At 46.7% G+C, this 23,502-nt stretch overlaps 1 protein-coding gene across 1 annotated transcript in view; it reads left to right on the top strand.

Annotated features, from left to right (window-relative positions):
* LOC147722959 (dynein axonemal heavy chain 5-like) overlaps window positions 1-23,502 on the top strand; it is a 1,378,573-nt gene that overhangs the window by 229,552 nt on the left and 1,125,519 nt on the right. The window contains exons 18-20 of the mRNA XM_086965349.1: window positions 11,953-12,042; window positions 14,350-14,505; window positions 15,682-15,821. Coding sequence (XP_086821475.1) covers window positions 11,953-12,042; window positions 14,350-14,505; window positions 15,682-15,821 — 386 coding nt within the window. The remainder of the gene's footprint in view (window positions 1-11,952; window positions 12,043-14,349; window positions 14,506-15,681; window positions 15,822-23,502) is intronic.

Raw genomic sequence — 23,502 nt, 5'->3', positions numbered from 1 at the left:
CTTGCTAAGCAGTCTCGCATACTGCAACGCCAACTATGATCTATACTCCACCACACTTCCCATTACGTCCCGCCCCAAAGACATCTGGGGCCCATTAAAACATTACATGGCAACTGTGCAGACACAACCTGGCACACAAATTGTGCATGGCTTGGTACCCACTGGGGTGGGCTGAGCAGGGGGGGATGCTTTGACCAATGGACATTGACACGTCAAGTTGGCTCAGGCTAGTGTATTAATTTCCCCTGGGAACACACGCAGGTGGCATGATCTGCTAGCAAGTGGCAGAGGAGGCCATGTGATGCGAACTGCATGGTTTATTTTGGGCTGTACATGTACTCCATTGTTAATCTAGATGTAGTGGGCGAAATGTCTTTTTCGGACTACAGCTGTATCGATACTGATATGTATAACTGTAAAAGATTTTGCAGATATGATGTTATATCACGAAAACTGGTAAATAAAGTTTAAAAAAATAAATACATTGGCCACGCCTCTCAGACTATGGGGTAACTAGGAGAAAAATCTTTTTTTCACCTTGCTATTTCCTCTTTCTATGTTTGCTGCAATCTGCAGCATACATAGAGGATAATGCCTCAAGAGATTGCTTTTGTGCAGGAAGGTATCCTTTTCTGCACAGAACTACTCTTCTTATAACACAGGCTCCCTTGAACCATGGTGGAAGGGCGCCTGTGTAGGTTGCCTGAAGGGCACCAGTTCTATGAGAGAGCAGAAGTGTGTCATACTCTATTTAAAGGTACAAATAAAATGTACAAAAATACCTTATTAGATATGGCACATGTCTGCTCTCTCCGTTTCGCACAATGCAGCACAGTAAGTTGCCTGATAAACTGCATTGTGTGAAAGGTTAGTAAATCTGGTCCCAAGTCTTTTAGCAAGACCAGCAGCATAGAATTCAGAATTTCGTCCCAAACAAAGGTAGGGTATTTCTGTGGCTGAGATGAACATATTTTGCTCTATGCCATAGCTTGCTTGGAATATTATGAATGGTTTAAGTCCTATCATCAGGTTGAATAAGAATTCAACTCGACCACGTTGGGACTTTCATAATTTCTTTTGTCAATATTCTCAAGTTTGTTATGGCCCCAATTATGATGCAGATTCCATACCTCATCTTGCTCTTGTTAAACAAGACTGCATGTGAACCTTTTATCCTACCAACAGCTTGACTCAGGAATCCTCCAACATGTCTCCAAGCCAACACACTTTTCTTTCAAAGGTACAACTCATCAATCAAAGCTGTTGCCCACGACCACACACCTCTCTGCAATAGAAACCTAAACAATAGCAGAGCCTGCAAGCAAGGCCACTGGAAATATGTGATTGTGCAGCCAAAGCAATTTTGACTTAAATATAGATTTGACGCATTTGACACATAATCCATTATCTGATGCATATTCTGCAGATTTAAACGAAAAAAAATGTGTTTCTACCTCAAACGGTTCAAAGGTTACGAAAAATGCAGTGACACATTTTGCCACACAGTGTAAGGCCCTTTGCAAAGCTGGACTAGTCACCTTTCTGTTGCTTATTGCTATATCTGGGTATTTAACTGGTACACTACTAATGAGGTGCAATGAATGCCCAAACAGTGTTTCAAGTTTAACAATGATAAAATATGAAGTAATTATACTTCAAAATATGCTGCATTATGCCGCATAAATTGCCTTTTCTTGCTACATAATTTACTTTGCCCTGCCGCATAATTTGGCCCTCTCCTGCTGCATGATTCCAGTGGTTCTGCCCTCAAAGCTCTCAATCCGAGTGGCCCATTTTACCGTTGGGGCTTTTAACCGGAGTTACCTATTGGAATAGTCGGTTCAACAGAAACATCACCACTCGCAGTCTCCATGTGGGATATCATAGGAAAACGCTTGATAACTTTGGTTTAGCGTCTCTAAGAACAGTCCAAAGAAACTGTTTGAGGTCTTCAAGTGGCATACTAATAATTTCTCTCTTCACCATGAATAATCCAGTTGCCGCGGGTTTCTGAATAAAAGTTATAGAACTTGATATCTCTAATAAAATCAGCTTTATCAGAGCAAAATATTCTTATCCTTCTTCCCAAGATCATTTATTTAAAACAAATTGTTAGACCTGACATCATTGGCTTGAGTCTCTCCTCCATTTTTCTGTTTGCCTCTACTGTTTTACGATGTTTTGCTGGTATATGCTTTGGGCGCCGTGTCACTGCTGATCAGTGCCATAGCGCAAGTGCTCCCTCTGTTAAAATGATGTATCTATTGTATCCATGTTTGGCTTATTTGGTTTACTGTCAGTCCCTAGTCTAGTGCACCAGGAGTGCCGGGGCTTGTAAATACAAATGCCGCTCGTGGGCTTGCAGCACGTGTTGTGCCACCCACAGGAGCGGCCTTGGAAAAGAATGTCTACGGGTCGGTCATTGCGAGACCCACGTGCAGTCTTGCACTGTCACGTCGGCTGCGCAGGTATACCTACTTGCCAGCCCCTCCAACCTCCCCTTAACTTCATGTTAGTCACCCCTATGGTAGGCCCATGGGCAGGGTGCATTGTAAGTGTAAGGTAGGACACGCCTGACCAAGTTGGCATGTCCTGATAGTGAAGTGCCGCCATCTCAGTGCTTCACTATTGCGAGGTAGCCTACTCTCCGTTGGATAGAATGGGCCGCCGGGATTATTAATGCTATGATCCTAGCTGGCTCGGAGAGTACGGTGCAATGTCGAGTTTGGTATCCCTGAGCTCGGGGTTTAATTACGCATCCGTTGGTGTGGATGGTTTTTGGACTCTGGGTTCGAAAGTAGTACTTTTAGAAAGTGTCTATTTTCTTGTCTAACCATATCTGGTCTCTGCTGGTCTTGCGTGTGTGTGACAGGAGCTGGGCGGCTCCAAGAGGTCTGGATGAGTCAGTGTGGGATGAGTGGGACATTTACGTTGAGAGTAGGGGGAGAGTAGTTGTTGATAGCCTGCCTTGCCTGATACAATGCTGGCTCCACCTCCTGCCAAGCGACTGATGGCTCTGTGCCTGCCATGGACGATCCTAGCCCCACCTCCTGCCAGGAGGGCGATAGCTCTGCTCCTGCCAGTATCAATGCTGGCTCCACCTCCTGCGGGGCGTCTGAGGACCCGGCCCGGCTCAATGAATAGGCCAGGTGCGACTGCCTCGCTCCACCCACCGCAGACCCAGGATGTTGGGAAACCCCCGGCATAGACAAAGGGATCAAAGACGAAAAGGGGTATAATAGAAGGACCCCTGAACTAGGAAATCAGATCACTTCTGACAAGGAACCCTGTAACCAAGGACAAGAAGCCTGCTGATCTAAAGGACTGCTTACCCCTTCTGCCAGTGTGCTGTTGTTGGGGGAATCCTGCAGTGCTTCTTTATTTTTGCCAAGGAAACCAGGAGAGAGGAACTGTGTGTGTACTCTCACGCTTGCTAAGAAAATCTCCAAGGACTGGAAGAGTGCCAGTCTCCTGCCGAAGTCACAGGGCTAAAGGACTTCACCTGCTAAAAAGTGCTATCCGCTGGAAGTGTGAATCCAGCACCTCTGAAAGGACCAGCAATCACGACGATCGGACGCTGGGCCCGACCGACGCCAGCAGCAACGCCAGTGAGTAGGAGTACAGCTCTAACTCCAGAGGACCTCGTGTCTGCCCCGCTGCTGATCGCATCAACCGTGTGCCCTTCGACGCCGTGAGCGCTGCTCACTCTGTGCAACTGCATCATCGACAACGCCTGCTGTGGCCTGATCGACACCGAAGACGCGACGCCGGATTGCTCGATGCCGCTGATCATCGTGTGCTTCAATTTCCTAAGGTACTGTGTTGTTGGGGTTCCGTGTGACTCCAGGCCCGGCGCAGCGCTCCTCGCGGTCGACGCCGAACCTGTGGATTATCCTTGCCCCAGCGTTGTGTAGCTCCCGTGGGAGTTACCCTGTTGCTAAGAACTGTGTTTCCAAGAAGAAGATTTGCTGGATATAAAAGACTCTTGTGCTAAAGAAGAAACTACCTTTGAACTATCCTTTTTCCTTCCCGAACTTATTTATTCCGATTGTGTAGTTTTGCCGTTATTTGGTCTTGTGCTAAGTCTTATATAAAGATACTTATTTTTATAATACTACTGTGTCGTGTCCATTTGTAGTGTATTCACTTTATTACTGTATGTGGTCATAATTGCTTAACACACAGCCTCTGAGATAAGCCTGTTCTGCTCTGCCAAGCTACCAAGGGGGTGAGCAGGGGTTATCGAAGGGTGTGATCCCCTTGCCCTGACTAGAAAAGGAGTGTCCCTATTTGTCAGAAGTGTGTGCCTCTGCCAACTAGAGACAGCCGGTTCTAACATTGGATGCAGCAGTGGGATTTGGACCTTGCATTTATGACCCATGTACAGTGATTAGTGTGCGCTACGTAGTGAAAGCAGACCATAACGCAGTCACAATCTGATTCGGAAGGATCCTATTTTTGTTCTCCGCTTTCCTGAAACTTGATTTTCTGAACACTGCCAGTTTTAACCATGAGTGACAACGGAGGCACTACCCCTGCTATCGTTGTTGTTGAAGAGTTCGAGAGGAGTAAGCTAAAAAGATACAAGAAAGATGAGCTGAAACACTTTTGCAACCAGTTTGAAGTTCCTACCACCGGCCTCTCGAGAAAAGATGATTTTTATAAAGCATTACAGGCCTGGTGGGAATCCAGAAATCCCTCTGATGTGGTGGTGGTACCCACAGAGGAAGGGGATGAGGAGGTGCCAGTGAATGGACCTGTGCCCTCTCCCGGAAGCAGTGTTTCCTCCAAAGGTCTTTCCCCTGAAGAAAGAGAAGAAAGGGCGAAAGAGCGAGCTTACAACATGGAGATGGCAAGGCTAAAGATAAATGGGCAGTTGGAGTTAGAAAATGCAAGAGGTAGAAGGGAAGCTGATTTAGAGATCAAAAAGTTGGAGTTTGAAGGAGAGAAGTTAGCTTTGGAGCGTGAAGCCAGGTTGAGGGAACTGGATATCCAAGCTAAAAAGTTAGAGTTGAATCCCTCTGGTGGCAGCATTCCATCCGAGCCTGCAGAAAGTAAGTTTTACTTCCCGAAAGATGTGATCAAAGATTACAATAAGAATGAAGATATTGGTCAATGGTTTAAAGCATATGAGTTAGCATTGTTGGCCCACCAGGTCCCTGAGAAGAATTGGGGAGCGGGGTTGTGGGGTCGCTTTGTGAATGAGGGAAGAGATACCCTGTTAGACATGCCTGTTGCGGATAGGATGTCGTATGCTCATATGAAAGATGCTTTAATGTTGCGATATGGTTTAACCCCCGAGCAGTACAGACAAGCTTTTAGAGAATGTAAGAAGTTGCCTGGTACGACGTGGGTTGAATATGTGTCTTATTTTTGCAGAGCCATGGATGGTTGGGTAAAGGGCAGCAAAGTGGAAAGTTATGAAGCTCTCTATGATTTGTTTGCGTGGGAGCACTTGTCTAATAACTGTTTTCCAGAGCTGCGCCAGCACCTGATTGATAGCAAGATATCTAACCCTAGAAAACTTGCTGAGGAGGCGGACCGCTGGGTCAGTACCAGGGTCCACAAGGGTCCAGTGGGAGACTCAGCCAAAGGTGGGCAGGGTCCCCAGCAGAAGAGTGGGGGGGACAAGGGTAAACAGAAGGAGTCTCAGAAAGGGCCCCAAAGTAATCCCCCAGGGAACCAAGGGAAAGGTTCCCAGCCTCCCCCTGAGAAGAACCCAGGGGCCCCGATGGGTAAACCTGTTCATAGGGGCCCCCTAACCTGCTACGGTTGTGGGCAGGTGGGACACCGGTTTTATGACCCCCAGTGTCCCAAGAAGGATTCGAATGCACCGCCGCGTGCACCCCCTCGTCAGTTGGCAAGTGTAGCCTTGGGAAGGGAGGAGATGGTTGTCCATGGTGGGAGGGGTCCCGCAGAAATGTCCCTGGTCTCGCTAGGAGACATGCAAATGGTCCCTCCACCCCCTCTGCCTAGTAACACTAGTAAATATAGGCAGTGGGTGACCATTAATGGCCATAGAGTGGAAGCTCTCAGAGACACCGGAGCGAGTGTGACAGCTGTCAAGTGTCACTTGGTGTCCAGAGAGCAGGTGGTTCCCCACGCATTCTACCCCGTGATAGCTGCCGATAACTCCCAGAAAGAGTGTGAGGTGGCTCAGGTTTCCTTTGAATGGGGAGGAGTTTCAGGTACTCTTCAGGTTGCTGTGAGGCCCGCCATGCCTGTCGACTGTCTCCTGGGCAATGATTTGGAAGACTCCCCTTGGGCTAAGGTGGAGCGAGCGGCGCACTTGAAAATGTTGGGTGTACCAGAGTGGGTGTGTGCAACCACTCGATCCATGACAGCGAGTAAGGGTGTTGATGGGGTCCCGGAGCCTGAAAGTACGGCCCAGGACCAAGCTGTGAGGAGAAGAGGCAGGAGGCGCGGGAAACCGGCCCCCGTTGTTCCCGTGGTCCAGAAGGAGGTAGACCCTGAGGGGGATGCCCTGGAGCCCACAGGGGAACAAATTGCCGAACTGGGAGATCTGCCCGAGCTGACCCACTGGCAGCAGGATGGTGGTCCCTCCAGGGAGGAATTCTGTGCGGAACAGAAGGTGTGCCCTTCTCTTGTGGGCATGAGGCAGCAGGCCTCAGCCCAATCCTCAGGTGATCAGTCAGGGTCACATTTTGTGTACTGGGAGAACGACCTCCTGTATAGCGAGCCTAAGGCTGCTGAGCCTGGGTCAGCCCGTGTGCTGGTGGTACCCCAGCGCTTCAGAGCCTTCCTACTGGGTTTGGCTCATGACGTACCGTTAGCTGGATATCTGGGGCAGGACAAGACCTATGACAGGCTTGTCACCCATTTTTATTGGCCTCAGATGCGTAGGGATGTAGACATCCATTGCAAGACTTGTCGCACTTGCCAGGCAAGTGGGAAAAGCGGAAGGAAGCAGAAGGCTCCCCTCCAACCTTTTCCGGTGGTCAGCACCCCCTTTGACCGGGTGGGTATTGACATTGTTGGGCCCATGGACCCCAAGACAGCCCTGGGCAACAGGTTCATCCTGGTCTTGGTGGACCACACCACAAGGTACCCGGAAGCCATCCCTCTCAGGACAGTGACGGCCCCCGTGGTGGGACGGGCACTGATGGGTGTTTTCTCCCGGATGGGGTTCCCCAGAGAGGTGGTGTCCGACCGAGGCACCAACTTCATTTCGAACTATATGAAGTCTCTGTGGAAGGAGTGTGGGGTAACCTACAAGTTCACCACTCCTTACCACCCTCAAGGAAATGGGCTGGTTGAGAGATTCAACCGGACCCTGAAAGGCATGATTATGGGTCTTGAAGAACCAATGAGGCGGAAATGGGACGTCCTCTTGCCATGCCTGTTGTTTGCTTACCGTGAGGTACCGCAGAAGGCTCTAGGGTTCAGCCCCTTTGAGCTCTTATACGGTCACCCAGTAAGAGGGACTTTGAGTCTGGTCAAGGAAGGCTGGGAGCAATCTCCCAGGAAACCTCCCCAGGATGTATACAGCTACATGCTGGCCTTTCGGAACCAGACTCGGCGCTTCAGAGAACTTGCTCAGGCAAATCTGGAGGCCAGCCAGGAGGAGATGAAGCGATGGTACGACCGGAATGCCACTCTGGTAGAGCTTCAGCCTGGTCAGGAAGTGTGGGTCATGTCCCCTGTGGAACCTTGTGCGCTCAAGGACAGGTGGACTGGACCGTTTAAGGTTGTGGAGAAGAAGAGCGATGTCACCTACTTGGTGGACTTGAAATCTCCCAGGAACCCCTTGCGGGTCCTGCATGTCAACCGTTTGAAGCCCCACTTAGAAAGGTCCGAAGTGGGCATGCTCTTAGCTACAGATGATGGAACGGAGGAGGAGAGCGAGCCTCTTCCTGACCTCCTGTATGCTAAAGAGCAAGACGGGTCAGTGGATGGTGTGGTCCTCTCTGACACACTGACCCTTGAGCAGAAACAGGATTGTCGCCACCTGTTGGGACAATTCCCGGATCTGTTTTCCTTGGTTCCGGGTGTCACGCATTGGTGTGTCCATGACGTTGACACCGGAGACAGCCCTCCTGTGAAGCACAAGGCTTACAGGGTGACTGACAAGGTCAGAGCGTACATTAAGGAGGAGGTCTCCAAAATGTTCGCGTTAAGGGTGATTGAGTCCTCTAGCAGTCCTTGGGCCAGCCCAGTGGTCTTGGTCCCGAAGGCTGCAGCGCCTGGTGCTTCACCAGAACTCCGGTTCTGCGTGGATTACCGAGGACTCAATTCGGTCACGAAGACTGACGCGCACCCCATCCCCAGAGCTGATGAGCTCATCGATCGGTTGGGGGCTGCCCGGTACCTTAGTACGTTTGACTTAACGTCTGGGTACTGGCAGATCGCCTTGACTGATGGGGCAAAAGAGAGGTCAGCGTTCTCCACACCAGATGGGCTATACCAGTTCCGGGTGATGCCCTTTGGGATGAAGAATGCCCCTGCCACCTTCCAGAGGTTGGTCAACCAGGTCTTGGCTGGACTGGAGGAATTCAGCGCCGCCTACCTGGACGACATCGCAGTGTTCAGCGCCAGCTGGGAGGAACACTTGCGCCACCTCCAGGAAGTGTTGTTGGCCCTGCGCGGAGCAGGCCTCACAATCAAAGCCAGTAAGTGCCAGATTGGGCAGGGTTCTGTGGTGTACTTGGGGCACCAAGTAGGGAGTGGTAAGGTGGCCCCCCTGCAACCCAAGATTGATACCATCCTGGCTTGGGCGCCGCCCAAAACCCAAACACAGGTGAGAGCCTTCTTAGGACTCACGGGTTATTACAGGAGGTTTGTCAAGGATTACGGTAACATTGTGCACCCCTTGACTTCGCTGACTTCCAGGAAGCAGCCACGAAACGTGATCTGGACTGATGCCTGTCAAACGGCCTTTGACACCCTGAAAACTGCAATGTGCACAGCACCTATACTCCAAGCACCCGACTTTTCGAAAGAATTCATTGTTCAGACGGACGCTTCAGAGCATGGCGTGGGGGCTGTTCTAGCTCAGGTGAATGAAGAGGGCCGAGACTTGCCTGTAGCCTTCATCAGTAGGAGGTTACTTCCCAGGGAAACGAGGTGGAGTGCGATAGAGAGAGAAGCATTTGCTGTGGTCTGGGCGCTGAAGAAGCTAAGACCCTACCTGTTTGGGACTCACTTCCGGGTTCAGACAGACCACAGGCCCCTCAGATGGTTGATGCAAATGAGGGGTGAGAATCCAAAACTGTTGAGGTGGTCCATTGCTCTACAGGGGATGGACTTTACGGTGGAACACCGCCCTGGTACAGATCACGCCAATGCTGATGGTCTGTCCAGATTTTTCCGTCTTAGTGATGAGGACTCCCTAGGTTAAGGGTAGTTCTCCCCACATTTCAGCTGGAGGGGACACGTGTTAGACCTGACATCATTGGCTTGAGTCTCTCCTCCATTTTTCTGTTTGCCTCTACTGTTTTACGATGTTTTGCTGGTATATGCTTTGGGCGCCGTGTCACTGCTGATCAGTGCCATAGCGCAAGTGCTCCCTCTGTTAAAATGATGTATCTATTGTATCCATGTTTGGCTTATTTGGTTTACTGTCAGTCCCTAGTCTAGTGCACCAGGAGTGCCGGGGCTTGTAAATACAAATGCCGCTCGTGGGCTTGCAGCACGTGTTGTGCCACCCACAGGAGCGGCCTTGGAAAATAATGTCTACGGGTCTGTCATTGCGAGACCCACGTGCAGTCTTGCACTGTCACGTCGGCTGCGCAGGTATACCTACTTGCCAGCCCCTCCAACCTCCCCTTAACTTCATGTTAGTCACCCCTATTGTAGGCCCATGGGCAGGGTGCATTGTAAGTGTAAGGTAGGACACGCCTGACCAAGTTGGCATGTCCTGATAGTGAAGTGCCGCCATCTCAGTGCTTCACTATTGCGAGGTAGCCTACTCTCCGTTGGATAGAATGGGCCACCGGGATTATTAATGCTATGATCCTAGCTGGCTCGGAGAGTACGGTGCAATGTCGAGTTTGGTATCCCTGAGCTCGGGGTTTAATTACGCATCCGTTGGTGTGAATGGTTTTTGGACTCTGGGTTCGAAAGTAGTACTTTTAGAAAGTGTCTATTTTCTTGTCTAACCATATCTGGTCTCTGCTGGTCTTGCGTGTGTGTGACAGGAGCTGGGCGGCTCCAAGAGGTCTGGATGAGTCAGTGTGGGATGAGTGGGACATTTACGTTGAGAGTAGGGGGAGAGTAGTTGTTGATAGCCTGCCTTGCCTGATACAATGCTGGCTCCACCTCCTGCCAAGGGACTGATGGCTCTGTGTCTGCCATGGACGATCCTAGCCCCACCTCCTGCCAGGAGGGCGATAGCTCTGCTCCTGCCAGTATCAATGCTGGCTCCACCTCCTGCGGGGCGTCTGAGGACCCGGCCCGGCTCAATGAATAGGCCAGGTGCGACTGCCTAGCTCCACCCACCGCAGACCCAGGATGTTGGGAAACCCCCGGCATAGACAAAGGGATCAAAGACGAAAAGGGGTATAAGAGAAGGACCCCTGAACTAGGAAATCAGATCACTTCTGACAAGGAACCCTGTAACCAAGGACAAGAAGCCTGCTGATCTAAAGGACTGCTTACCCCTTCTGCCAGTGTGCTGTTGTTGGGGGAATCCTGCAGTGCTTCTTTATTTTTGCCAAGGAAACCAGGAGAGAGGAACTGTGTGTGTACTCTCACGCTTGCTAAGAAAATCTCCAAGGACTGGAAGAGTGCCAGTCTCCTGCCGAAGTCACAGGGCTAAAGGACTTCACCTGCTAAAAAGTGCTATCCGCTGGAAGTGTGAATCCAGCACCTCTGAAAGGACCAGCAATCACGACGATCAGACGCTGGGCCCGACCGACGCCAGCAGCAACGCCAGTGAGTAGGAGTACGGCTCTAACTCCAGAGGACCTCGTGTCTGCCCCGCTGCTGATCGCATCAACCGTGTGCCCTTCGACGCCGTGAGCGCTGCTCACTCTGTGCAACTGCATCATCGACAACGCCTGCTGTGGCCTGATCGACACCGAAGACGCGACTCCGGATTGCTCGACGCCGATGATCATCGTGTGCTTCAATTTCCTAAGGTACTGTGTTGTTGGGGGTCCGTGTGACTCCAGGCCCGGCGCAGCGCTCCTCGCGGTCGACGCCAAACCTGTGGATTATCCTTGCCCCAGCGTTGTGTAGCTCCCGTGGGAGTTACCCTGTTGCTAAGAACTGTGTTTCCAAGAAGAAGATTTGCTGGATATAAAAGACTCTTGTGCTAAAGAAGAAACTACCTTTGAACTATCCTTTTTCCTTCCCGAACGTATTTATTCCGATTGTGTACAGTTTTGCCGTTATTTGGTCTTGTGCTAAGTCTTATATAAAGATACTTATTTTTATAATACTACTGTGTCGTGTCCATTTGTAGTGTATTCACTTTATTACTGTATGTGGTCATAATTGCTTAACACACAGCCTCTGAGATAAGCCTGTTCTGCTCTGCCAAGCTACCAAGGGGGTGAGCAGGGGTTATCGAAGGGTGTGATCCCCTTGCCCTGACTAGAAAATGAGTGTCCCTATTTGTCAGAAGTGTGTGCCTCTGCCAACTAGAGACAGCCGGTTGTAACACAAATGAATAAGTGTACATTTCAAACCTGCATCATGCCAGCCGCTCTTTGAAGCTCATTCTTTTTAATGCTTTTTAATTTTTAATGTTTAACAACACATAATCTGCCTTTTTCTTTTCTTAAGAAATCAAGAAATGTGGTGCCCCACAACAAATCTGACACCGTTGTAAATTGTATATTCTGCCTTTAAAGCAGCTGCATAGAAATAACAGCCATCTATATTTAGGCAGTTGAAAAGTATTTGAATTAGTTTGTCATTCAGAGTAAGGTTTCTTCTTTGCATATTCATTGCATTTCCGTTAATTTACCTATTTTGTCACAATTTTAGATTACTGGCAAGATAATGTGGGCTCGACAGCTGTTCCGAAAAATAGACATCCCAATGAAATTCCTAAAAATGAAACCTGACGTATTAAAGGTGAGGAGCGTATTTAATTTCTTGAAATGCATGTTTTAGTAACATTGTTGGCTTAAAAAAAATCTTAAAAAGTGGCAGTTGTGCAATCACGCTTTTCTGCTTGATTTGCTAAATGTATGCGCATTTTTCTATTGATTGAATGGGTCTCACTATGGAGGCCAGGTGATGTGGGAACTCGCACGATCTTCGCCTTAGCCTCCCCCCCCATACCCCCATGGATGGCCCAGAAGCTGTGTTTTTGCTTTAGCCCCTCTCCTGCCAGGCCATTGCCCTGAGGCACTGAAGGGATGGGGAGGGTGAGTAATTTACAAATAGCTGGCGCCTCCCTGTTTTCAGGTGGAGGGCCTGGAGGGCTGGGGAATAATTTTTTAATAGAAAGTGGCCTCTCTGTTTTCAGGTGCTCCTGTGCTGGGGGGCTAGGGAATCATTTTTTAACAGAAAGGGTTCTCTCTAGTTTCAGGTGCTCCTGCACTGGAGGGCTGGGGAATAATATTTTAAGAGAAAGGGGCCCTGCTGTTTTCAGATGCTCCTGCGCTGGAGAGCTGGGGAATCATTTTTTAATAGAAAGGGACCTCGCTGTTTTCAGATGCTCCTGCGCTAGAGGGTTGGGAAATAATTTTTTAATAGAAAGGGGCCTCGCTGTTTTCAGATGCTCCTGCACTGGAGGGCTAGGGAAATAATTTTTTAATAGAAAGGGGCCTCGCTGTTTTCAGATGCTCCTGCACTGGAGGGCTAGGGAAATAATTGTTTAAGAGAAAGGGGCCTTGCTGTTTTCAGGTGCTCCTGCGCTAGAGGGCTGGGGAATAATTTTTTACGAGAAACGGGCCTCGCTGTTTTCAGGTGCTCCTGTGCTGGAGGGCTGCGGAATCATTTTTTAAGGGAAATGGGCCTCGCTGTTTTTCAGGTGCTCCTGCGCTGGAGGGCTGCGGAATAATTTTGTAATAGAAAGGGGCCTGACTGATTTTCAGGTGCACCCGGGGTCTGCAGGCAGAGACAGCACAAGTTGTGACGAGAACCGCTTAGGAATAGGCACAGCCTCAGCACACCCGAGGAGGTTTTTTAACAAACACTCAAAGGTACTTACAGGCCTTCCCAGATTCAGAAAAGTATTCCAAGAATCAACCTACAAAATAAGGTTACTTCACTTTCTTTATTTTCACTATAGATACTAGTTCCTGAAGAAAGCCAACCTGCCCCCTTATGGGCTATTGATGGCTGAAACATGTCGACCTTTTTATGGACATTAGACAGTGCGGAAGTCCCCTAACTCCAGTTTCCTACGCAAGCAGAACCTTTTTAACTAGGCTCTTTTCCAGTATTAATAAAAATTTGTCCGAACTGGTTAAGAACGCCCTTTTTAACTGTACACACCATCTTTTTTTGATCACTAATCACCACTGTACGAACCAGTGGTCTACCTCCGGGTGGAGGAAGCATACAATTAAACCCTATGATAATGTTGTCACGTTGCTAAAACAAGGCGGAAAATGAAGATACACCGCCACTCGAGCCTTGGTACGTGAATGAGGGTTTTTTATCGGAACCAGAAATGAACAGATTATAAAACCCTGGTTACTCAGGACAAGTGATCCCTTCCCCCATTGATTTTTTGATTTTCAGGTGCTCAGCTTGTAGGACATTGTCACCTTGGCCCTGTGTCTTTCCCAAGAACAATATCCTCCCACTTACATTCCTTGTGTGTTTCATGAAAGGGCACAGCCGCGAATGTGGGCCATGCCCCGCGAATGTGGGCCACGCCTCGCAAATGTGGGCAACTTTTTTCGTCAGTGCCCGGGCCAAATTGTGATCCCAATCCGACCCTGCCTTGTCCCTGACTGTTTGTTTCTGTCTGATTTGCCAGTTTAAAGTGGTTTTAAGCCTTCATTATCATACAATGGGTGGTGTTTTTAACACCCTATTTGAGCCTTCCTTGCCCCCCCTCACCTCTGCTGACAAACACAAACAAAAGCATCATCCGCATAAGGCAGCTAAACTATGGGTGATTTAGGTGCTCTGGGGAGGTCCGGGAGCCTGTGTTAGGGAGCACAGTCCCTGCTCAGCAAGGTACTGACCAGTGAACACAAAAGGGACCACCTGCTGCCTCATTTCATTCACTACCTTCCGCAAGGGCGCTAAAGTTCTCTCCGCCCGGGGGGCTATTTTAGCAAAGGCCGGCTCTGAAGCCAATATGGATGAAACAGTATAAATGTCAGAGTTCGTTTCTCTAAAGTACACTCTACTGACTGAATATTTCTTTGACATGTTGCTAAAATGTATGAATTAATTTTAAAAAACGTGTTATTCCAGAGTGTAGAAATGAAAAAGGTGATTCGAATCTACAACAAGATGGCGTCAGTTCTTATGGAATTTGAACTCCTGTACCACAGAGGATGGTGCAAATGCTCCGACCTTGCTAAGAATGGGCTGAATGCCTCTGTGCTGGTTAGACATCCCGAAACGAAGGTAACTATGCTGTTACTTTAACAAACACACCTTTTAGGAAAATATTGGAGTGATAGTTGTTGTTAGAACTTATGCACACTAGAGGGCACCAGACACCATTATGTAGTAAACAAGTATTGAAAAACAAAAGACAGGGAAAAAAAGTTGGGAATAGAAATGATAGATTTCAGAAACGATAGTCATATTCAGGGTTGACCATGTGTCATAATACTAAATTTACCCTAGAGGGCACCAGACACCCGTTAGTAACGTACAACAACCTAAAAGCAAAATTGACAGATTTCATATTGGTACAAAAAAATCTGCAGCAAGCATGTTTTAATATGCTGTATTAGACACGAAGCAGCACTATGTCAAGTAATCAGGCAGCGTAACATACACTCACGGAGGCATCCTGTCTTCGAGGAAAGTTCGATATAAGGCACGCGACGTTTGAACGGTCTCTAGTCGTTTGTCTTCACCCCCCATGTACCTGTGCAGCGCTCTGATTTGTGACTTTCAATAAATCAGGCGGGCTTGGTACAAGACTAGGGTGGCCCCCTTTCCCAGAGAAAAATATCGTAAAATGGGGGGAGGCCTCCATCGAACAACATTCTGAAGCAGAACTCGCAAACGCTTTGACCTATAACTGTTTGGGTTCAATTAATAAAAGTACTCCTACGTTTCAACAGGAATGGACTTTATAAGTCTAAAGCAGCCCTGGCAAAAATTCTCAAACCAGCCCTGTTTCATTTCTTTTCTCCCCCCCCCCCCCCCTAATCTACCCATTCTCGTCCATCTCTCTCTCTCTCGCCCTCTCTCTCTCACTCTCGCTCTCTCTCTCTCGTATCCCCACCCTCTGAACCTGCTGTAATTAAACCTTGGGATTTAGAATGTGACAGGACCCCTAACCTTGAGTGGAAATGCCCAATGGAATAAACAGCCTTTCCATTCTGCGTTTGAGTTACATTTACCACTTTTTGTTTCCAGAAATATTCACAGCTGCGACAGTGCAGATTTCAGGCATACTATTGGAGATGTCATATTACCCTTCAAATCCTGGAAGCAGAGTTATTCTAGCTCTACAGACATTTCGTAGTAAAACTAAATGTTCCTACTTTTCGTAACAATGTGAAACTTCATATGTAAATATGCAATTTAGTGTTGATAACCTCTCTGTGTTTGATTTGTGTTTAGCAACTGTTTGTGAATTTGGATCCTGTGGTCCTGGAAGTGCTTTATGAAACAAAATATTTGCATAAATTGGGTTTTGATATGCCAGATGTCGTCCTGACCATGTGTGCCAAAGAGAAGCAGGTCCGAAATCACCAAGTCAAGTCAGTACATCTCTTTCAAACTTTCTTTACCCCTCTATTTTTCAAATTGTTTACAAACGCTCTCGGGTGTGATTTGTTTACAATGTGATTAGAATTCTAAACAAATTTTCACAATCTGCAGAAGATAGATCCTTCTTGCATAGCCATATCTCGGTAAAGTGTCAAAGTTGCATGTGTAATGTATGATGACGTAGTACATCAAGGCTCCGGGTAGCATTACCGATATAATTATAAATAATGCTGTGTGCATAGGTCTTTATTTCCTAAGTCATTTATGCTTGTAAATTTGACTTACGTGAGCAAAGGCTAGCTTTAGAATCACAAGGTAATTACAATAGATGGCAAGGGAGGGTTGAGGGGGCATTTCAAGGCGTGATTTTCCTTCAAAGTTTGTCAACACTCTCAATCACATGAACAATATTCACAAACTCCCCTCTGACCGCTCCCTGCCCTGGATAAAATGAGGCACTGGGGAAATACCAGTGCCAAAGAGAAACAAGCATTGGTAAATCATCGGCTTCGCCACTGTAATGATTAAGAACTGTTTTCATCAATCATCATCCGGGAGAAGGAAAGAGCTCCCTGACAGATAACACAGGAGTGGAGTGGGTGTGACGCAGTGGCCAGAGCGTTTGACTCAAGAGCTGGGGATCACTGTTCGAGACTCGGCAGCACTGCCCAACATCCTGGGATTCTATGCAAATCACTTACAGCCAGATTCATCAAACCTGAATCGGCTCGCAAATGGCCAGATTCTGAGAATCTGGCCCTTTGCGAGCGCTATTTTTGCATTTGGGATGCATCATCCCAAATGCAAAAATCGCAAATCTAGTAATCACTAAATTGCGATTAATTGCATTTAAGGAATCTCAATTTGAGATTCCTTAAATGCAATTCATGAACCATTTTAAAAATGCGAAATCGCTATCTGGGGCCGCTATTTACCGCGAAGTCTAACTACGTGGTAAATAGCAAAAACTTAGAAAAATGCACTTTAGTGCATTTTTCTATTTGTATGTTACACACACATGTCCTTGGGACATGTGTGTGCGCAACACCAGTGGACATTACCATTTCAGGGGTGCTACAGGGTGTCCTTTGGACACCCTGGCACCCTTGGAATTGCTTCCTTATTTGAGATTTGCTAATTGCCCATCGCAAATAAGGAATGACTCCCCATTCATTCCCATGGACCTTTAGACCCATAGGAATAAATGGGAAAGCCAATCCATATTTGCGATTAGCAATTAGCGAATCGCAAATAAGGAAGCTGTAGAAATCGCTAAAATTATTGCGATTTCTACATGCATCCCGTTTTGCGAGTCTTTAATATCGAATCCTTAAAATTCGCTATTAAGGACTCGCAAAATAGGACTTTGATGAATCTGGGGGTTAATCTCTCCGAGTGATACATTCTTATATAGATATGCCCCAAGAGTAAAAGGAAAACTTGATGAAACTATAGTTCCATCAAAGCGGATGTTAAACAGTATTGCAGGGGACGGAAACTAATAAAAGAAGCAGATGAGGAACAAGCATTGGTAAATGCAGGAAAATATGCTGCATCAAATAGCAAATAGAAATGGAGGAAAGTTAAGTGGCACGCTTAGGTACAAATGAGAAGCCAGGAAAGAGAGGAGGCGGGATGTAAGTCCCATTTTAGTTTATATTAAAAACAATAGACTTCTCAAACATAGCTCAAGGGCTGTGCAGGATTCTCAAACATAGCTCAAGGGCTGTGCAGGCTTCTCAAACATAGCTCAAGTGCTGTGCAGGCGAAACCTAAAAAGAGGAATTCACAAAACATTTCCAGAATCGTGTCTGAAAAGCTATGACTGTAGCAGGGTTTCAAGTGTACATTTGCAATAATTTGTGCATTTCACAAATGAGTAAAACTACACCAATGAAAAGTCATAAATGCACTTGGTTTCTATGCCTTCTCCCAATACAAAGTTCATTAATTATCTGTGCTGCATTACTTGTTTGCCTTATGCCACCTCAAATTGCATAATAAATTCTCCATTTAACTTGTATGAGCAAAGATAGAAATTCTTCATGATGTAACACATTTTTATTGTGCTGTCCATACATGTCAAATACACTTTTCCAGTAGCACCATCTTCAGCTTTTAGGTTGAATAAAAAAAGACGATTTACAAAGTTACTTGCAATGTCATAATGGTGCTTGCGTAAATATACTCAAATAGACCACAAAGATTTGAGCACTCTTCCAAGGAAACACATCTCTACATTAGAGGTAGAAAGTTTTTTTGAGTACTTAAGAACTCTTTATGGCACCCCAGGCTTTTACCTTCTCTAAGTTTTGACAGATTTAACCGTCCAGAACCAGAGGAAGACTGCGAGGTAGTGATATTCATCACACAACTCGGAATTCCGATCCCTAGGCAGACTACAGCTTTAACAGGAATCAAATTTAGCCCTTAAATTGTAATAATGGCTTTTAAGGAGATTTTTAAGAATCTCTGGTGCAGACTTAACCTTCAACAACAAGCATTCGCAAAGTCGATCAGTCTCACTTTGCCAATGTCAAGTGAGTGGGCTTTCCAATTCCTGATCAGCCATGTTAAGAACATTGCTTTCTACTCTTTCAAGATGGCCACTGAATTCTGTGATGCAACATGTGTTGCGTTGTCACATGTATTACATGCTTTGCTGTGAAGTGGTGATACAATATGTGTTGCATGGTGTGGCAGATATTTTTAATTGGATAGTCCCACTAATCAACCTAGCAGCCAAGTAGGTTGGTATTGAATTAATTTCTTAATCAACCCATACCAGATGATTTTTCACTGCATTACACCTAATATATATTCACTGAAAAAAACATAGGTTATAGACCATATATAGTTAGGAATTAGCATTTACAAAACCTTGAAAATTCACTGAAAAAACCATGGGTTATAGACCATATATAGTTAGGAATCCGCATTTACAAAACCTTATTTTACTCACACAAAACCATTGAAATTTCATATATAGTTAGTTGCACTAATTATATATCGCGCACCCGCAATCCACTGCTGATGATGTCACATATTACATCATTCATGACATGGTCAGTGACATCACTGATGACATCACTGATGATATCTCAAATGACATCACTGATGACATCACTGATGACAACATCCAGTGACTGTCTGTTTCTGTAAAGTTAAAATATGTCTTACATATTGAAGAACGAGTGGATGTATAAGTGTCTGGATGAAGGATTTAGTAGGTGCATGACTGACTGCATGAGTGAGTGAGTGATTAAATGTGTCTCACTGAGTGCATGGGTTAGTGACTAAAATGTCTTAATTTGTGCATCATTATGTCTGTTGTTCTGTAAACTGCTGCAAGTGTTGATCAGTAGCTATATGAGTAACTATATGGGTTATTGATTGATTGTCCAAGTATTTGTATGGGAGACTGAGTGTGTGTGTGGCTGGCTGGGAGATGTGTGACTCTGTGCAGATCAATGTGTTCTTGTATCAATGATTGTATAAGAGAGTAAGTATGTGTTAGTATATGTTTGAAAATGTAAGGTACTCTATGTTTAACTGTATTGATTAGAAAATGGAAGTGTGATTGATTCTTTACAGGACTGACTAGGTGTGTGAGTAACTCCATGGATAAGTGGCAGAGTGTGAGTGTCTGTATAGGTGTATGAGTGCATATGATAGTGTTGTAAAGATGAGTGATTGTATGTATGAATGATTGTATGGGTGAATGAGTGAATGTGTGTGTAGACATAGGAATCAGTGAGTGCGTATGTAGTAACTAGTATTGGTGTGTCAATGGTTTAAAAAATTATATTCTGTATTTTACACTGGATGTAACAGAGGTTATATTAAAGTGTGAGGAGATGCATTGTATTGTCACATGAATGATATCATCAGTGATGTGACCATTGATATCAAATGAGATGTCATCAGTGATGTCATTTGTTATGTCATCAGTGATGTCATCAGTGATGTTATTTTAGATGTCATCAGTGATGTCATTTGAGATGTCATCAGTGATGTCATTTGAGATGTCATCAGTGATGTCATCAGTGATGTCATTTGAGATATCATCAGTGATGTCATCAGTGATGTCACTGACCATGTCATGAATGATGTAATATGTGACATCATCAGCAGTGGATTGCGGGTGCGCGATATATAGTTAGTGCAACTAACTATATATGAAATTTCAATGGTTTTGTGTGAGTAAAATAAGGTTTTGAAAATGCGAATTCTTAACTATATATGGTCTATAACCCATGGTTTTTTCAGTGAATTTTCAAGGTTTTGTAAATGCTAATTCCTAACTATATATGGTCTATAACCTATGGTTTTTTCAGTGAATTTCAATGTTTTTTTAATAGCAAATATCAAAAGCTTTAAAATGTGAAGTACGTGGTAGGTAAAAACATTTTCGTGTTTATGCACGCTGATGTGCTTTGAACGCTGCCCCCCCCTCTTTTCTTTTAGGAGTATTCTCTCTTTGCAGATAGTGAAGGGTAGGGAACGCAGACCTTTGCCCCCATTGTAATGCGTCGTGCCTGCTTCCCTCTCCATTTGATTGATTGTTATCCAAGCATTTACTGTTTTAGAATTGGTTCTCTTTGGTTCATTCTCTATTTACAAACAAGCACAGAGTCGCAATACTCTGTTTAGTCTTTGCAGATAGTGAAAAATCGTTAAAAAAACAAAAGGAATCAAGCAAAATCAGTAGGCCACTAATGGGATCTCTTTTTGACCTCGCTAAAATAGAAACATTAGGAACAACCCCTCATGAGAAATACGAAACTAGTGAGAGGAACTCAGCTCGACACCATGATGGCTGCAAGACAGCTCTGCTCCGCCGCCCACCCCGCCCAAAATAACGACAAACCCTATGCAAATATTATAAATATATACAACACACCAGCAAAGTAACAGGGTAAAACGTTTTATTAAATAACTATTTACATGGCAGCCTGCTGCAACATCGATCCAAATGCATGCCGCCATTCCCGGGATTTCTCCCCGACTACTCTGTGGCCTACGAGATGGATCAGTATGGGCAAATATACACTTGGGGATTCACAACCAACAACAATCCTTTGTATTTGGGGCTCAAAATCAACAACAGTGACAGAGAACAGAAGCAAACTAAGCACTCAGGGGCTACGTTTAAACGTAACATCATCTCCCCAGAGGTTCATCACCTTACACAGACATGCACTCTGATCTCCTTGGCCTCAGTCAAACATCAATAGTAAGATTTTCATAGGTGAGTGTAGGTTCATGGTTTTCCATCCATAGACTAAAAGCTTGGAGTGGGACTGAAAGAACCATAACTAGGTAAGAAGGAAGGCAGAGGCTGTAGGAAGGACTCTGGATATGGTATGTTGCTTGGACCCTGAGATGCTTCGATGTCACTGCCTTGCACAAATGGCATAAGTCCTGGATGTTGGGTGCCATAGTTGAGTGTTCCGAGCAGCGCTTGTAACACTGTCTGAAGCTCATTTGCACCTGCTGCAGCTTCACTATTCTCAAAGCAAGTGGGGGCTGTTTGATGACCTGACTGCATTGGAAAGCAATGTGATGCGGTACCTCCCTGAACCGCTTGACGGAGGCCCCCGAGGGGCAATATGGTGGCGCGGACTCGGAGGGGGCGCTTGGCTCCTGCCCCCTCCCCAAGTCTTGTTGCCCTGGTGTGGCCTGAGATCGCCCCCGACATAGGCGGCCGGCTCCCGGGGTCAGGCGGAACTTTTTGCCTTTTGGTGACTCTTCCATTCTGGACCTTGTCCCACAATTCGTTTGACCTGAAGACACGTCCTGCGGTGCCCTAGTCCGACCATCACATATACCTGCGCCAGGAGACGGCGTGGGGTGCACTAGAAGGGAGAGGCGGCGCGAACGAGCCTCCCCCACCTCCCCAGGTGGAGGTTTCTCAGCTACACCCCAGCGCTTCACTCGGCCAGCTGAGTTGCGCCCGCTCTTGCGGCACAGTGCCTCGCTCGACCAGCTGAATTGCGCCTGCTCCACACCTTGTCCCACAATCCGTTTGACCTGAAGACACGTCCTGCGGTGCCCTAGTCTGACCATCACATATACCTGCACCAGGAGACGGCGTGGGGTGCACTAGAAGGGAGAGGCGGCGCGAACGAGCCTCCCCCACCTCCCCAGGTGGAGGTTTCTCAGCTACACCCCAGCGCTTCACTCGACCAGCTGACTTGCGCCCGCTCTTGCGACACAGTGCCTCGCTCGGCCAGCTGAATTGCGCCTGCTCTTGTTATTACAGCATCTCACTCGCCATCCAACGGAATTGCACCCAATCTTGCGGTACAGCGACAGGCGGCTGCCACGGAGCTCACAAAATGGCGGTCGGCTCTACAGACTTGGGCCTGGCCTGCAAGGATGGCTCAGGGCAACCCTGGAACTCGGACGCTTGACTGCTAGGGCATGGGCCCCATTCCCAAAAGCGTCCCCTCAGCCTTGAAGATTCTACAAGAGTCACCGGGGCCCCCGACTCCCACAGACTTCCGGTGGGGAGCGACTGCCATGATTGCTCGCGGAATGGCCACGACGGAGCCACGAGATGGTGGTGTTCTCATGCTGACCCCAGCTTCAGTCTGAAACATCCAGAAACACTGTAGACTACCAATTTGATCAGTTCCGGTGGAGCCCCAACGTGACCCGGTAGAGAAGAACTAGCCCTCCCCTCTTTGACTGATGGTTCTTGTTGCCTGTCCCTTCTGTTGTCATTTAACAGAACTTTTTGGACTGCTGAAAGGGGTTCTGTTCCGACCGCTGGTTGGTGGAGACATTTTGACTATATTCTGGACCTGTATTGTCGCGTAATGCGTCATATAACGCGCCGCGTTAGCGCAACCGGAAGTGCTCTGGTGCGCGAGGCGCGAAGCGCAGCTTCCCGGAAGCGCGGCGCGGAGCGCGTAACGTAAGCATAACAGATCATGTGACTTGTTAATAAAACTTTTCATTGGTTCATTTTACTTTTGGTTTCCTAATGATGGAAGGCTTGGTCATATGACCTAAAAATAACACTTTTCATTGGTTTAGAACATTTTTTTTTCCCAAATGATGAAAGCCCCACCTTTTGTTTTCTCACTCTGACTTGTAAAGCAAAGGACCCAGATACATTTACAGTTTATCACTAACAATGTTCCAGGCTAATGTATTTTCCCGGGAAATTTACAACTGTCCTGCAAGTAAAATATTCCTATTTCGAGAAAAAGGGCGTTTCTTCGTCCCATGAGGGAGCCGTTAAGCAAAAGAGGCTCGGCCTGCTGTCTTAGTCGCTGATAGGCCTGAATATCGGATTCTTATCGATCACTTTATGTTGCAGGAGTGGAAAACACAACAGCCCTTGACCATTTATCTTTACAGCATTCCTGCGTATTATACCTTTTAACCGTCATGTAATCGGGCTGCTTTATTTCACTTGCCTTTTACTGATTCGAAAACAGTGACTATTATTCAAAACTTTACCAATCTAGGTACTATTACCATGTTTTGTTTTAAAAACATTTATTGTGAAAATGTCAGTATACAAATACGGGCCTATAACCACGTGGGCCGGCCACGGAGCAAACTGAAATCGTATATGATGAGGGGACATTTACACTGTAGAAGAACGTAACGGGCGGGCCATTAGGTTGCAAGAACTAAGGTGTCTAACAGTTGCGG

The sequence above is a fragment of the Lissotriton vulgaris genome, chromosome 4_1 (genome assembly GCF_964263255.1).
Source record: "Lissotriton vulgaris chromosome 4_1, aLisVul1.2, whole genome shotgun sequence".
Taxonomy (NCBI): domain Eukaryota; kingdom Metazoa; phylum Chordata; class Amphibia; order Caudata; family Salamandridae; genus Lissotriton; species Lissotriton vulgaris.
This window is presented reverse-complemented; position numbering and strand designations above follow the sequence as displayed.